We start from the raw sequence: 18,163 nt of genomic DNA on the forward strand, positions 1-18,163 counted from the left end.
GTATATTCCCAAGAGTGGTATTGCTGGATCCAGGGGTAGGTTGATCCCGAATTTCCTGAGAAACCGAAACACTGCTTTCCAGAGTGGTTGCACAAGTTTGCATTCCCACCAGCAATGGGTGAGTGTACCCCTTTCTCCACACCTCTCCAGCAAAGGCTATCATTGGTGTTTTTTATTTTAGCCATTCTGACAGGTGTAAGGTGGTATCTTAAAGTTGTCTTGATTTGCATTTCCCTGATCACTAAGGAAGTTGAGCATGACCTTAAGTGTCTTTTGGCCATTTGAAGTTCTTCTGTTGAGAATTCTCTGTTCAGATCAGTGCCCCATTTTATAATTGGGTTGATTAGCCTTTTACGGTCTAGTTTCTTGAGTTCTTTATATATTTTGGAGATCAAACCTTTGTCAGTTGCAGGGTTGGTGAAGATCTTCTGCCAGTCAGTGGGTTGTCTTTTTGTCTTAGTGACAGTGTCCTTTGCTTTACAGAAGCTTCTCAGCCTCAGGAAGTCCCATTTATTCAATGATGCCCTTAGTGTCTGTGCTGCTGGGGTTATACATAGGAAGTGGTCTCCTGTGCCCATGTGCTGTAGAGTACTTCCCACTTTCTCTTTTATCAGGTTCAGTGTGTTCGGACTGATATTGAGGTCTTTAATCCATTTGGATTTGAGTTTTGTGCATGGTGATAGATATGGATCTATTTTCATTCTTCTACAGATTGACATCCAGTTTTGCCAGCAACATTTGTTGAAGATGCTCTCTTTTTTCCATTGTATACTTTTAGCTCCTTTATCGAAGATCAGGTGTTCATAGGTTTGTGGGTTAATGTCAGGGTCTTCTATTCGATTCCATTGGTCAACTTCTCTGTTTTTATGCCAATACCAAGCTGTTTTCAATACTGTAGCTCTGTAATAGAGTTTGAAGTCAGGGATGGTAATGCCTCCAGACAAACCTTTATTGTATAAGATTGTTTTGGCTATCCTGGGTTTTTTGTTTTTCCATATAAAGTTGATTATTGTCTTCTCCAGATCTGTGAAGAATTTTGATGGGATTTTGATGGGGATTGCATTGAATCTATAGATTGCTTTTGGTAGAATTGCCATTTTTACTATGTTGGTCCTCCCAATCCAAGAGCAAGGGAGGTCTTTCCATTTTCTGGTGTCTTCTTCAATTTCTTTCTTCAAAGACTTATAGTTCTTGTCAAGTAGATCTTTCACTTCCTTGGTCAGGGTTACCCCAAGGTATTTTATGCTATTTGTGGCTATCGTGAAAGGTGATGCTTCTCTGATTTTCCTCTCTGCTTCCTTATCCTTGGTGTATAGGAAGGCAACTGATTTTTTGGAGTTGATCTTGTATCCTGCCACGTTACTAAAGCTGTTTATCAGCTGTAGGAGTTCTTTGGTAGAATTTTTGGGGTCCCTTATGTACACTATCATATCATCTGCAAATAACAAAAGCTTAACTTCTTCCTTTCCAATACGAATCCCCTTGATCTCCTTAAGTTGTCTTATTGCTATTGCTAGAATTTCAAGCACTATATTGAAGAGGTATGGCGAGAGTGGACATCCTTGTCGTGTTCCTGATTTTAGTGGGATGGCTTTGAGTTTTTCTCCGTTTAATTTAATGTTAGCTGTTGGCTTGCTCTAAATATCTTTTATTATATTTAGGTAGGACCCTTGTATCCCTATTCTCTCCAAGACCTTTATCATAAAGGGGTGTTGAATTTTGTCGAATGCTTTTTCCGCATCTAGTGAAATGATCATATGGTTTTTTTCTTTCAGTTTATTTATATGGTGGATTACATTGATAGATTTTCGTATGTTGAACCAGCCCTGCATCTCTGGGATGAAGCCTACTTGATCATAATGGATAATTTTTCTTATGTGTTCTTGGATTCGGTTTGCCAGTATTTTATTGAAGATTTTTGCGTCGATGTTCATGAGTGAGATCGGTCTGTAATTCTCTTTCTTGGTTGGGTCTTTTTGTGGTTTTGGTATCAGGGTAACTGTAGCTTCATAAAAGGAATTTGGCAATGACTCTTCTGATTCTATATTGTGAAATACCTTAAGGAGTATAGGTATTAATTCTTCTTGGAAGTTCTGGTAGAATTCTGCATTGAAACCATCTGGTCCTGGGCTTTTTTTCGAAGGGAGATTTTTGATAACCATTTCTAATTCTTCGCGAGAAACCGGTCTATTTAGATCATTCACCTGGTCTTGGTTTAGCTTTGGTATATGATACTTATTTAAAAAAATGTCCATTTCTTTTGTATTTTCCAGTTTTGTGGCATACAGGCTTTTGTAGTAAGATCTAATGATTCTCTGAATTTCCTCTGTGTCTGTGTTTATGTCCCCCTTTTCATTTCTGATCTTATTTATTTGCGTGTTCTCTCTCTGTCGTTTAATTAGTTTGGATAGGGGTTTGTCGATCTTGTTGATTTTCTCCAAGAACCAGCTTTTTGTTTCATTGATTCTTTGGACTGTTTTCTGTGTTTCTATTTTGTTGATTTCAGCCCTCAGTTTTATTATTTCCAGTCTTCTACTTCTCCTGGGCGCGTCTGCTTCTTTTTTTTCTAGAGCTTTCAGGTGTGTTTTTAAGTCCCCAATGTATGCATTCTCCGTTTTCTTTAAGTGGGCACTTAGTGCTATGAACTTTCCTCTTAGCACTGCTTTCATTGTGTCCCATAGGTTTGAGTATGTTGTCCCTTTATTTTCATTAAATTCAAGGAAGACTTTAATTTCTTTCTTGATTTCTTCCTTGACCCAGGTGTGGTTCAGTAGTTGACTGTTCAGTTTCCATGAGTTTGTCGGTTTTTTGGGGGCAGCGTGGTTGTTGCCTTCTAACTTTAATCCGTGATGATCTGATAAGACACAGGTGGACACTGATATTTTTTTGAATCTGTGGAGATTTCCTTTGTTTCCGAGTATGTGGTCAATTTTTGAGAAGGTTCCATGAGCTGCAGAGAAGAAGGTATATTCTTTCCTATTTGGGTGGAATGTTCTATAGATGTCTGTTAAGTCCATTTGCTTCATTACCTCCAATAATTCTCTTAATTCTCTATTAGGTTTCTGTCTGATTGACCTGTCCCTTGGAGAGAGAGGTGTGTTGAAGTCTCCTACTACTAGTGTGTGTGGTTTGATGTCTGCCTTGAGTTCTAGTAATATTTCTTTTACATAAGTAGGTGCTTTTATATTGGGGGCGTATATATTCAGGATTGAGACGTCCTCCTGATGAATTGTTCCTGTTATGAGTATAAAGTGACCGTCTCGGTCTCTTCTGATTGATTTTAGTTTGAAGTCAGTTTTGTTAGAAATTAGTATGGCCACACCTGCTTTTTTCTTAGGACCATTTGCTTGAAACACCTTTTCCCAACCCTTTACTCTGAGTAGGTGCCTCTCTTTGTGGTTGAGATGTGTTTCTTGCAAACAGCAGAATGTTGGATCCTGTTTTCGTATCCAATCTTTTAGCCTGTGCCTTTTTATAGGTGAATTGAGCCCATTAATATTAAGTGATATTAATGACCAGTGGTTGTTTACTCCGGTTATTCTTATTGCTTTTGGTAGTAGAGATTGTGTGTCTCCTTTCTTTGAGATGTGCTCGTGAAGGGTCATTAGATGCCTGGGTTATTTTAGGCAGTGTTGGCAGTGTTGGATTCCTTGGGTTGCGATTTTCCTTCTATTACTTTCTGTAGGGCTGGATTTGTGGCTACGTATTGTTTAAATTTGTTCTTATCCTGGAATGTCTTGTTTTCTCCGTTGATAGTGAACGATAGCTTGGCTGGGTATAGTAGTTTGGGTTTGCATCCATGGTCTCTTAGCTTCTGCAGAACCTCTATCCAGGACCTTCTGGCTTTCATTGTTTCCATCGAGAAGTCAGGTGTAAGTCTGATCGGTTTACCTTTATAAGTTATTTGACCTTTTCTTTCGCAGCTCTTAATATTCTTTCTTTAACCTGTATATTTTGTGTTTTGATTATTATATGGCGAGGAGATGTTTTTCTTTGATCCAGTCTGTTTGGTGTTTTGTATGCTTCTTGAATATTTAAATGAATATCTTTCTTTAAGTTGGGAAAGTTTTCTTCCATAATTTTGTTGAAAATATTTTCTGGGCCTTTGAGCTGTGACTCTTCTCCTTCTTCTATTCCTATTATTCTTAGGTTTGGTTTTTTTATTGTGTCCCATAGTTCCTGAATGTTTTGTGTTGAGAATTTGTTGGCTTTGCTGTTTTCTTTGATCTGTTCGTTTATTTTCTCTATGGTGTCCTCAGCATCTGAGAGTCTTTCTTCTAGCTCTTGTATTCTATTGATTATGCTTGTTTCTGTAGACTCTGCTCGTTGGCCTAGATTTTCCATATCCAGCTGGTCCTCAGTTTGTATTTTCTTCTTTGCCTTCATTTCAGTTTTCAATCATTGAACTGTTTCCATTACCTGTTTGATGGTTTTTTCTTGGTTTCCCAGGGTATCATGTACGTATTTACTCATTTCTTCAAACTTTTTGTTATACTTCTCATCCATTTCTATAAGGGCATTTTTTACATGTTGTTTAAGGGACTCTATTATCTTCATAAAGTCGATTTTTTCCACTTCTTCTGTGTTAGGTTGTTCAAATACTTCTGTTGTAAGATCATTGGGTTCTGATGTTTTCATGTTGTTTTTCGGATTATTGGGTGAGTTCTTGCCTTGGCGCCTGCCCATCTCCTCCTATTGATCCTATCCAATGGATCCTTTAGAAACCGGATCAGGTTTCCCTGCTGGCCAAGGGCTCCACTTACAAAATGCCCTCACTCTCTTTCGTGGTTCCTGCTGCAGGCCAAGAACCCTCTCACCCCTCTGAAGGATCTTCAGGACAGGACCAGGCTCCCCTTGTGCCAGTGACCTGGCCAACCAAAGGCCTACCTCTTTGATTCAATTATAGTAGGGCGATCTGCTCTCCTTATTGCAGCCCCTTGGGTCTGGCCTCCGCTCAGCGGCGTCTGGCGCCGCCGCCGCCGCGCTGCGCCTCTGTGCGTCTGGCGCCGCCGCAGCTGCGTCTCTGTGCGTCTCTCCTCAAACTTTTTAATCTGTTTACTATTGCCTTCTGTAAGGCCTGAATCTCCTGTCCAGTATTATGCTCCAAAGCCTTCATTGAGGATTCTAAGGTATGAAGTTTGCTCATTAGAGATAATAGCTCATCCTTGGACATAATCCTCATGGCATGGATTGTGCCTTCTTGTATGAAAATTCTGTCCATTAATTTTTCATACCCTTTGATATAGTCCTATTAATACATTTAGTGGTTTGAATCCTCTCAGATAATGTTTCAGTACCTACAGACAGGGACTGAAGTTTATGAGCCAAATCAGCTGTCCCCTTCTCCAAAGCAGCAAAGCTCTCTTTAAATGAATTAATATTAGACTGCACCTTCTCAGAATTTTGCTCAATTGACTGAGTCATATCAGACAAAGATCTAGTCTCCTCCTTGAGAACTTCAAACTCTTTCTTGAGGAGGTTGATGTCAGTCTGAATTGTTTTTGAAATTACCTCAACCGACTGGAACTTATCATTCAAAACAATCGTGTCCTTCCTTAAGGTTTCAACTTCTGTCCTAAGAATCCTGGATTTAGTGTGTAAGTACTGCATCATTTTTCTATTATCAAACCATATTATAAAGAAGCTGCCAAAAACAAGTAAAATGATAAGGCCCAGAAATAGGCAAACAAGTGGAATATCATAGACATCTTGTAAAATCTCAGACATGGCACAATTAAAGAGGCTGTGAAAACCTTGAACAGTTATGTTGTTTGACATTTTTAATCAAACCTGTATGTATGTATATTTATTTACTTATTAATTTATTCGAAAGAAATCTTACCTGCAATGACTGGTGCCTGCCAGTAGGTGGCGGGGTGCACCTGAATCCACGTGGCCAGGGAGTCAGAACCGGAAAAAAAATTCTGAAATATATATGTATATATATATATATATATATATATATATATATATATATATATACTCAAATCTAGAGGTTAAACTCACAGACCATATGCTGTGTGAATTATTTAACTACAGGAGGGCAGCAGCTTAGGTCAGACTCAGCCTGGGAGGCAGGGCGGGGATGCTAGCAGTCACATGTGTGGAGGGCAGCTAACAATGGAGCTGTCTGTGCAGGCTGTGCTGCTGCTGCTGCTGGGCACAAGTACAGCGGGCGTTCGGGAAACCAGGCTGGTCCCAAAGCGGGGCCCAAAGCCAGGGCCAGGTCGCCGCAGGTTGGTGGGGCACAAGGTGCAAGGGAAGAGGAGTGTGCAAGGCACAGGGGAGGGCAGCCTAAAAGCCCAACGCTGAATCCTGGTGGGAAATGAGGCCAAATGAAGGGGCAAGGTTGATCGGTATTTACAATTAACCAGACCAGTTTATTATAATAGATTCAGCTTTTAATAAACAGAAAAAAGAGAACTTACAAAGCCAGGGTTCCAGTGATCCAGGAGCTTAGGGGACTGAAAGGAAGGAGGCAATTGTACCTGGATGTTTTATCTGTTTTTCTGTGGCCCCAGGGGGACACACCCTAAACAGAATGTGGTTGGCTGAAGTTCCCCATCAACTCTGTTCAAAGGTCTTTGGAAATTATTTCGCAAATGGATGTGGAATACATTCATTCATTTCTAAATTTAATTTATCTTCTATTAGTTATTGAATAAAGTCTCAAGTTACAAAAATGAAACTTTTTTATCATTTTTATCATTTGACAAATTGATTGTTATATAAATTTATTTCTATTAATTTATTACACTATGAAACAAAAACCTCCATTCATTTATAAATACTTTTTTATGCTTAAGTGATGTAGCCAGAAATAAAATCTGTTTGGTAGTTTCTTTATTTCATTACATAAAGGTAATATGGATTTTATTATTAAAACAATATACTGATTGTTTAAGCAATGCAATGGTTTTTCTCATAGTCACATATAATATTAATTAACACAGAACAATAATTTATGACTTGTAAAATCAGAATCACTGTGAAATATGTTTTATGGTTGAATGTAATTACTTGGAAATTTTACTCAGAGGAAGAGAATACTCAAAAATGGTGATCCATGGACAGACATTTGCTCAATAATAATAATATCTTTGAATTATAATGCAGTGACATCTTCATTTTAGAATAATTTCAAAATGAAAAGTCCTGTAGCCAATTTACTTGTATAAAAATAAGACTTGCATTTTTGCATAGAAATTTGAAATTCAGATTAATTCCTTAACTGTATAGATTTTGACAATTGAGATTTAAACAGAATGGCAGAATAACCATAAGAAGAAAATGTGCCTGTGAGAATTTAGTGCAGTGAAATGATTTTTAATTCTTAGCTGGATTTCTATTTTTTTTAGATTTTTAACTTATTTATCGATTTTCTCTTTGACATATTATCTAGAGACAGGCTATTCTTGGAAGAATATAGAAAAGAGGGTGGTCTTAAATTTATGATATCCTGTTGCTCCTGTGCTGTAGTTAGGAGGCCTCCATTGCTGTCCTTTAATTTAAGTGATGCTAGTGATTAAACTCAGGGAAGTGTTTTTGCTACAAAAGCGTTCTGTTGTCAAAGTATAGTCCCCAGCTCCTTGAGGTTTAAATATTTGTAATATAGTGGTCCTCAGGAGAAGACACAGGACCATACAGACTTTTTTTTGTCTAGTTTTAAATATACAAAAATTAATGCAACACCAAAAAAAGTGTAAATTGTTTTGCTGCTTCCTTCTCTATAAAGCATTTGAGGATGTACAGTGGATAAAGGTCCAAGAATTGAAGTCTGAAAAGCTAAGTTTGATCACTGATACCTAAATAGTGAAATGAGAGAACTGACTTTCACCTGTTGTCATTTGATGGGCTACACAAAGTACTATGAAAAATCTTCACACACAAACAATCACACAAGCACACATACAAATGCAAAGAATAGAGAAAATATTTTAAGAGATGAAATGATCACAAAGATAACATTTATAACGATTATAATAATTTTTATAAGAGTATAAAGATGCTCTAGATTTCAAAATAAGCAATAAATATTTTCATATAATTATTCTGTCTTTTGCTCCTTAATTATATATATATATATATATATATGATTATATATGCATATATATACAAAATATTTGAGATAATCTTTTTTACTAAGACTACATTATTAATAATTGAAATAAGTTTGATTTAGTTAACTCAATGAATAATTTTACAGCAATCTTATTTCCTTTTTGCTATTTCTTAATTTGTTTTAATTTCATGTGCTTTGGTGATTTGCCCCATGTATGTCTGCATGAGGCTGTTGGATCCTTTATAACAGTAGTGAAAGACAGTTGTAAGTTAGAGTGTTAGTCCTGAGACTAGAACCTGGTCCCCTATAAGAGCTCTCAAACACTGAGCCTTCTCTTCAGCCTAAAAAGCCTAAGTTAATTGGTCTAAACTAATTAGAAGTATTTATAAGTATAATTAGTTTAATTATACATTATACTAAGTTATAATTAGACTAGCTACAAATAGTATAATTATAATTAGTCAAGTTATATTTATTCTAATTATAAATAGACTATAATTAGTCAAATTATAAATAACTCTAAACTAATTAGACTTATTTGTTTAAAATAATGAAATTTTGGTACATCATTATATCGGAAATTTGGAACCACTCCAGTGCTTGACATGGATGTAAATATTACATTAGTATTTTTTCTCAGTTGAAATGATGAAGAATTATAAACTGTGGTGGTGGTTCAAGCATGTAATCCCAGCACTTGGGAAGTAGAGGCAGGTGGTTCTTTAAGTTCAAAGCCAGAATGGCCTACAGAATGAGTTAAAGGACAGCCAGGACTACACAGAGAAACTTTGTCTCAAAAAACAAAATATAATAATAATAATAATAATAATAATAATAATAAAGAATTATACAAGATTGTTTAATTGATAGTGATTAAAATAAACGAAACGGTGAACACTAAGTAAAATTTTCCACATGGAAGAAAACTCACTTGTCTGTTTTTACTTGCAGCTAATATCTGAATTAGACAATGGATATCACACTTTCCAGTACAAGCTACTTGAAACTGGAGCTGGAAGTTTCAGCATTGATGAAAGAACAGGTGACATATTTGCTATAAGGAAGCTCAATAGAGAGGAGCAATCTCTCTACATCTTGAGAGCCCAGGTAATAGACAGCACCACTGGAAAGGCTGTGGAACCCGAGTCTGAGTTTGTCATCAGAGTTTTGGATATCAATGATAATGAACCCAAATTCCTAGATGAACCTTATGAGGCCACTGTACCAGAGATGTCTCCAGAAGGTATTGCATATTAATTTACATCAGAGCCTTATTAACATGACAATAGATTTAAAATTTTGAGTATATGATTGGCAAAACATTGATTTATTATCCTTATTAACTTCTCCTGTGACAAAATTTTAAGTAAAATATTTGCAGAATCATCAAATATAACATTGTATAAGATAAATTAGGAAGAAAAATTACAAAATAATTTCTAGTGAGCTCAATTTAGTTAGTACTTTATTATTGCTTCAAAATGGCTTTTTCTCTATGGGATAATGTGATGGATTTATTTTTCTATACACTGTATGAAATACAAACTTCTTTACATATAATGCTACTTTTTGTTAGTTTTATTTATATCTGAAGTGAATTTAATTTCAAGTGGAACATTCAAGTGGAAGTGAGCTAAAATTTATATGTTTATCATTTGCAACTCCATACTACAAAGCAATTTTTCTATCATTCTTCAAATCATGTTTAAAAGGTTTAGATATATATTTAATATATTAACAAATCTATAAGATATGCATGACAACTTAAAGGAAACAATCCACACAACTAAAACTAGTACAATCATCAAAAACAAGGAACACAAAGATAAAAAAGTGCTTAAAAATTTACATGTGGCTTTGCTCATTTCACGTTATTTTCCAACATTTTTTATATTAAAGTTTAAATTGAGAAAATTAGTAAGAGATGTTTTCAAATGGACAAAGTTGTCATCTTCTTTGCAAATCAAAATAACTGAAGCCAAGGAAATTTACATTTATGAAAATATTTTGTCTTAAGTTAGCTAAAATATAGATATCAAAATATACAACAGAATTTAATTCAAAATTTTGCTTAAAATGACATACAAATGCTTTAGCTATCATCATGTTAAAAAATAGGCTAACTTATTTTGAAGCTCATTTATGGAAAATTTGCATAATTATCCATTGATTATAAAGTGTATTTCTCATTGTATTTTTCTTTTTACTTTAAGCTTACCAGTTATAAATTAATGGTGTCATCTTGAATTGATTGGAAGATAGTATTTTTATTTGGATGAACATAATTACAACATACATGACACATAAATTACATAATATGTGTCAAAAACAAATTTTATTAAAATATTTTTAAAACTCCTTTAAATTTGTTATTATGATAGCTCAACAAACAAATTTCTTGTACTTCTTATTTGATTCTCCCCTTCCCATATTCCTTCCTATGTTCTAATTTATTTAATCTCTTTCTTCTTCTTCTATTCTCTTATCTAAAAAAGTTTGTAGTATTATCATGTACTGAGAACATTTTGTTTAAAAGTAAAAAATAGAATCATAAAGGAATTTTATTAGTTAATTTCTAGAATGGCATTTATGCCAGTTAAACACACATCAAAGAAATATTTTAAATAAGAATTACGTACAATTAGTGTGAGATAAAAATGATAAGTACGGGAGAAGTATGACAGTCATTATGCATCTGGAGAAGTAGAGTAGATTTTTGATAGGGAAAAAGTGAAGGAAATGATAAAGAGAGGCCAATCATGTGTTCTCAGTGAAGACCTCCATAGAAAAGTGACCACAACCACATGAGTGAATAATTTCATAACATGCAAAATGCATACATTTTAGACATATACACAGGCACATACACAAAGATAGTATGTGAAATGATATAATATAAGTAATTAGAATCTAATATAATCCATATTTAGGGAATGCCAGAGAAACAATGTAACTGTTACCAAACTACTCTTGGAAAAAAGGTTTTCCTCTGAATATGTTTAGAAAATTCATAAAAGATAATGGATTCCTTATAAATCAAACAATGTGTAGTTGTTTACGTTTAATATTTCTGTGATACTTAACACACAGAGTAGAATTTGGAAAATGGTCTAATACTTTATATGGAGATGAGGAGAAATGAAATGAATAGTTACTTACAGAATTTGAAAGCATATAGGGATTAAATGTGCTTTGTTAATAGTGTTACCGCATAACTAATAACACAGTTTTTTTCATGCTGTTTATGTTGTCCTAAATTTTATATTTTTATGATAATCACCATGACAAAATGTAACAATAATGTGGGGATGAAAAGATTATTTCACTTTATCATTTCATCAGTGAGTGAAGTCATAGCAGAAACACAAAAGTACGGCTGAAACTTGAAGGTATGAATTCAAGCAGGAGCCATGGAGCCATGCTTGCTTGCTTCTGGTTTCTTTCTGTCTTACTCTTCATTCTAACTTATTACCCAGGAGAACCTCCTGAGTGGAGGAATCACTTTCCTACAGGGAACTATTATAGAGGCATTTTATCAATGTATATACCCTCTTCTCAGATATGTCTGTGCTTGTGTCAAATTGGCAAAAAATACAACACATTTGGTGACTGTGTATCTTTGTTCATCATATTTTTTTCTTTTTTTATATTAAAAATTTCTACCTCCTCCCCTCCTCCCATTTCCCTCCCCCATTGTAGTAATCAGAGCGGCGGGGCTGCATCCCAGCACCCTGGCTGCCTGGCTAGCTTATGCCCGAAATAACAACACACAAACTGTATTCATTTAAACACTCCTTGACCCATTTCTATCTAGCCTCTTCTAGGCTAACTCTCGCACCTGGACTAGCCCATTTCTAATAATCTGCTGTAGCCCACGAGGTGGCTTACCAGGGAGATTCTAGCCTACGTCCATCCTGGGTCAGAGCTTCACTGCGTGTGCGTCAGAGAGCAGAGCTATCCCTGCATCTCTGATCCAGACAGCAGAGCTGTAGAGTCTGAGCTCACTTCCTCTTCCTCCCAGCATTCTGTTCTGTTTACTCCTCCCACCTATGTTTTAACCTATGAGGGCCAGCCAAGCAGTTTCTTTATTTTTTTAACCAATGACCTTCCTCCATCATCCCATCTCCCCACTTCCCCTCCTCCTCCCTCTCCAGTCTAAAGAGCAGTCAGGGTTTGTAGCAGCGTAAATGAATGCAGACAGATTGTAATAATATATACAGCTTTAAAGGGAAATAGACTTACAGAACCACAGGTTCCTGCGGAGAACAGGAAAGCAGAAGGGGTGGCTGGGATCACGCCTGCACTCTTTATAAGTAAAAATTATCCTCGGGGGACTCCACCCCTTGCTGGCAAGGTGATTGGCTGGGTCTCTACTACAAGGGTTACCTGCCCTGTGTGAATTCCAAGGTCCTCCCCCCTCCATCCAGGTCTAGGAAGGTGAGCATCCAAACAGACTAGTTCATCATATTTTAAAGTTAATTTACAAACTATTCCGTTAATCTTTGAGATACAGTAGATCTTTTAGGGTATCAAACAGAGTTAAAATTTATGTGGAATCCAAATATTAACAACTAGAAATTTACATTTTTGAAGAGGGCACCAAGGGAATGAACAAAAGTTTTTATTAAGCTCGTTACTGTTGAAGTCAGGGATTTTATCACTGTTTTGTTCTTTTAACAATGATTCCCTTTGGAAGCAGTAGTGCATAGCTGTAACATTACACAGTATGTAAAGAAATCAACTAGTGAGATAATATAAGTAGAGGCTACTTGTTCATTCCCGGCCACCCAGACCTGAATAATCGCACAAAAACTATATTAATTACAATACTGTTTGGGCTCCTTATTAATTAACTCTTACATCTTAAAACATTCCTACTATTTTGTATTTTACTGTGAGTCTCATGGTTTACTGATAAGGTTCTGGGGCATCTGTCTTCTTTGGCAGCTACATGCCATCTCTCTGATTCCGCCTACTCCCTCTATATATTTCAGTTAAGAATTCATGTCTGGCGATTTTCTGCTCTTCCATAGGCCAAAAGCTGTTTCCTTATTAACCAACGGTAATAAAAAATATTCACAGAATAAAGAGGGGAATCCCACATCACTTCCTATTTTCTTTCTAATTCAAAAGGCAAGTTTCAACTTTATCAGAGTAAAATTACATATAAAAACAGTTATCAATTAAGAATTACAGTTACACTATTTATGTGTACTTTTTCTTTTATCATGAAAAATGAAAATTATAACTATTCTTCAACTACTTCTTAGTCAAAAATACATAATAATACCTAAGTTAACAGGAAGTGCATTGTAAAGAACTTCCAAAACTCTACCATTAACAGAGACATCCACTGCCTAGATTGTCACGCAAAGCTCTTTTGTAACATCAGGGCATCCATATTTAGCCTACAGGCCCATGGTATAAAGCAGACTTTGCCATGAAGCAGGAGATTTGTAAGACTGTTTTGCCTCTATTGGCAGTTCCTCAGTCACTCTCTTCTCTATCCTGAAGAATGTTTGGAAATTCTTTAATGAAGCAGGAACCCTGAAGGACTGGACCTCACCTTTAGGCAAGTTGAGCAGTCACTTTGCTGTGGGCACTTCATGTCCATTTCATATAGCATACCATCAAGCCATCAAGGCAATAGCAGTTTCTTGACCAAATGGCTAAAAACTCCAGATGAAGCCTCTTTGCTGTCCATCATTCTCTTGAAGTAGATTGGTGCTGCCAGGAACAGATGTGTTTAATTGTCATGAAAAGTCCTAAGTTCTTAAACCATTTTACATGCCATATTACATTAGTCTTCGAAAAGTTTGAATAATTCCTATCCATCCGAAATATATTTTTGTACATCTAGAAAACCTAACTAACATGATTACTAACTTGACTGTTATAGATAACTATCTATTAACCTGTATTTCTTAATTATACATTATATTTTTAAATAAGTTGCACAAACACATTAATTAAAACAGAAAAATACATATAACAAAGTTGACCTTGAATTTGTATCAATAAACCAAGATCTATACCAATACAACGTCTTCGTCTCTATAGCATATTCCCCTTTAAATATAAGAAAACATTTATAGACAATCATTTAGGGAATTAAGGCATTGCTCTCTAGAATATTTCCTGCAGATTTGGGTCAATGTTAATCATGTTTTTCACAGGGTATCATTGTGTTAGATCCTCCTCAGCCAGTAGTCTTGAAGTTGTTGTGGCTGTTGGACCATTTGGGTCATTGCTTCAGGCAGTCTTGTTTGATAAAAGAGCAACATATCCTTAGACCCAAATTTGTAGTCAAGATACCTTTAAAATATATATGTCAATTTAGTTTAGCAGCCCATACAATGAAATGTCTCTTTATACTTAGCTCATTTACAGTCAAAAATTTAAAGAAAACACAATAATATACATAATCTAGACTCTCTGTGTATTTTCCATCTTTTTATGTTTTATTTTTTTTATTCCTTTAATTTATGACTAGCTGTATTCTGTCTCTTTAAGGACTTCGTTTTATTTTGTAAAATTAATTATTTCTTTTTACAAAAGTCAATACTTTTTTCTCTTCTCTCTAAAGTCTATATACATTTATCAAAACACACTTGTGACACTCTGAGGGGTTTATTTATTTTGAATATACCTTTATTGCATATCTGTAATCATTTTTTAATCAGGAGCACTATTAAAATGTTAAACAGCTTGATTGCAGTGTGTGTGTATGCTGACTCTGCCTCTGTTAGCCTTTTTATATGGCTGAGGTACCTTTTTACCAGCTCTGGGACTGAGGGGTGGGAGCCTTACTCATCACCTCAACTCTTGGAGATAATTGCCCTTTCTGCCACCAAGTACTTGCAGCATGCTGCCCACAAACCCACTTCAAGTGCTTAGCCTCCTGGTAGAGCCAGAGCTGTGTATGCAGTTAGCATGAACCAGGAAGCCTTCTTAAAGGAATTGCTCATCTTCTACTCCTAGCAATGTGTCAGGAAGTCTTCCCTTAAGGAATCATACCTCTGATTGCTTCTAGCAAACTGAGTTAAACTGAGAAAATTCTTCAGCCATGAAGTCATGCTTAAGTACACTCGTGTGTGTGTGTGTGTGTGTGTGTGTGTGCAGAATTACTTCCCAAACTCTCTCAGGTTTTATGTGATTCTAGTCACCCCACAGTGGGTTCATTTTTGTAGGAAGAGGCTGCTCATTCGTTCTCAGCCATCCACATAATCACACAAAACTCTATTACTTATAATACTGCCTGGCTAATAGCTTAGGCTTCTTTTTAACTAACTCATACATATTAAATTAACCCATTCCTATTATTTTATATTTTACCAAGAGGCTCGTGTCTACTGGTAAAGTTCCAGGGCATCTGTCTCCTTTGGGAGCTACACAGCATCTCTCTGACTGCCCCCAATTCAGAATTCCTGCGTGGCTTTACTCTGTCCTGCCATAGACCCAAAGCAGCTTCTTTATTAAGCAATCATAAGAAAACAAATTCACAGCATTCAGAAAGAAATCCCACATCAAGAAAATACATGTTTTAATTTGTTTTTCTAACTATATCTTTATTACGTGTTGTGAATTATTTTCATAAATACATTGTTAAATTATTCTTTAACTTATCTTTATATTCATTATCAGAAGATGGTTCTTGCTCCCGGTTTTTGTGTTGCCATTTTACAAGGAGGAGTGCTTCCATATTCACTTTTTATTAATTTAGACATCAGTTAATGTCATAGCTTTAGTTAATATTTCTTAAATGTATCTGTTGTATTAGAATCAATTGCCAACTACTTTGTATTTGTACTTTTAACTAAAATTTGACTTAGATCACTATAGCAAATTACTATTATATACATTACCAAAAAGTATAAACAAATTACAAATTAATTTCTAGTTAGTTTTTTAGTTACATAGAAATTTAGTAATAATACCTAGTGTGCCTTATTATAAAAAATTATAAATAATTCTAAAATACAATGTGTGTATTAATCACTCACTTCCCTTTATATAATGTTGTATTTTAATTGATTACAACTATACATAAAATGGTTTCTTTCAAGTTTGGACTCTCAAATGGAATTGAGCTAAAATTGTATGTGTGTGTGTGCGCATGTTCTCATTTCTTCAGCTGTACTTCAAAGTATTTTTCTTCTTTCTTTACATAAATAAAATTCATAAGATTCACAAATGCAGAGTTATTGAGGTTCAAAATGATCAAATAAATGTACAGAAATGTTCATGTGTGTATGAAAGTGCAACACTAACCATGAGATTTATTTGAAAGGTGATCAATTTATATGTAAGTGAGACACCATGACTGTGTAAACAGTGACTCAAGAGATTGCAAATTGCTATTAATTAGTCAGTACATATTCTGCAATATTTTGTTCATGAAGTTGTATTTATTTGTATGACTTTGGGATTACCTGAATAACAACTTATTTTGACTATCTTCACTTTTTAAGATTGCTGTAAGTTTTTATCCAAAATGTAATGCAGAGAGAGAGAAATAAAAATAGATTATGTAGATCTCAGCAGTAGAAAGAACTAATTGCTCTTTTCCAAGACCATTGTTGTTTCCATAAGCCCAACAATGGCCTCATGCCACTTTGTAAATCCAATTCTAGTGACTCTCATAGACTCTTAGGCTACTGAAGGTACCAGGTACAGAATTATTGCACAGGCACATGTGGCATCCAAATAGCTCACATAAAATACAATATTATTTAGAATATATTTTTTACCTGTCCATTTGTCAGGAAACTTTTTATAGCTAGGTATGTTGCAGTTCTACATAGAAACATTTGCAAACCCCTATTGGCATTACCCCCACTTATAACACAAACTCGAAAAATTTATTTTCTGTATATTATTTTAAAATATTTTTTCAACAAATTAGGATCAACAAAATAATGAATAAACATTTATAGTTTTCACACTATGAATGAAACTTATTGAAACCCCAAACCATTATGTATGTGTATAAGCAAAAAGAATATTGTAAAGGCAAACTCTTTAAAACTTGATTTTGTGTGTTTCCCATTACAGAGAGAAAAAAATAGCTAGTAGTAAAATCTTATGTATCCCTATTCCTATATTCTTAATGAAATAAATAGAATTCTTCAAATTCTTTATAGCAGGAGATACCCCAGTCCTTCAGTTTACAAATGTGTAAGCGTCTGTTGCTACTTACAATATTATCATGATGATTTTATTATCAAAGTATAATGTGACTTGTGAATGAGACTCTGTTGACTTTACTTATTAATAGTGACTACAATAGCATTTAAACTTTGAAATGAAATAAAATGGTCGTATTGAATTCTATTATATTTAACTGAGTATCTTATATTTTGTGTTTATTGTTTTTGGAAAAGTTCATAAAATAGTGCTCAATAATACCATCAATATTATAAAGTATAATATAATATACAATCATAGTTGTGATAAAACTGATATATTGAAACAGAAATATTAATTACAATTATTTATCAGAAAATATTTTATTTTCAAATTTGGTAAATTTGAAATGTTGATTCTCAGAATTTTAAATTTATACATAAATTCAAATTTATGAATTTGAATGAGCTTTTTTTCTGTTCCTATTTAACTTTGTTAAACAAAACTTGACACACATTAATGATATTTTCTACAAGTTTTAAAGGTACATGTATCAAAGTCGTAAGACATAAATGCAAGCACTGACCTGTGTTTAGATAGCTGTGGTTAGAAAAACAAAGAGATTGGAGAAGACTTTACACAACAAAGGTGGAGAGTGGCAAAACAGGAACGGTTTCCATTGCTACTTGTAATTTCTGAGATGTTAAGGAATTGTCTCTCAAATAAACATACAATAACATTATGCCCATTAAGCCTTACTAATAGGTGAAATTCTCACTATTAATTAAATTTTTCCCAATATGAATATAAAAACAGAGCTCTGATGAAATAATTGCTTCTTTAGTGAGTCTCATTATTTAATCATTTATTGAATCTCTTATCTATTTTGTTGTTAGAGAAGTAACTAATGTTAAGTACAGCCAATGTTTTATATATTATGTGCTAGTTTAGAGTTAAAAACCACAGAAGTAAATA

General features: G+C 34.6%; 1 protein-coding gene across 2 annotated transcripts in view; it reads left to right on the top strand.

The window, feature by feature from the left end:
• The window catches only part of Cdh19 (cadherin 19), a 113,292-nt gene that overhangs the window by 21,645 nt on the left and 73,484 nt on the right, over positions 1 to 18,163 (top strand). For both annotated transcript variants that reach the window (XM_041648754.1, XM_041648755.1), the window contains exon 4: positions 9,014 to 9,305. In XM_041648754.1, coding sequence (XP_041504688.1) covers positions 9,014 to 9,305 — 292 coding nt within the window. The remainder of the gene's footprint in view (positions 1 to 9,013; positions 9,306 to 18,163) is intronic.

Source organism: Microtus oregoni, unplaced genomic scaffold (genome assembly GCF_018167655.1).
Source record: "Microtus oregoni isolate MIOR12 unplaced genomic scaffold, Mior012 000003F_ref0000135, whole genome shotgun sequence".
Classification (NCBI taxonomy): Eukaryota; Metazoa; Chordata; class Mammalia; order Rodentia; family Cricetidae; genus Microtus; species Microtus oregoni.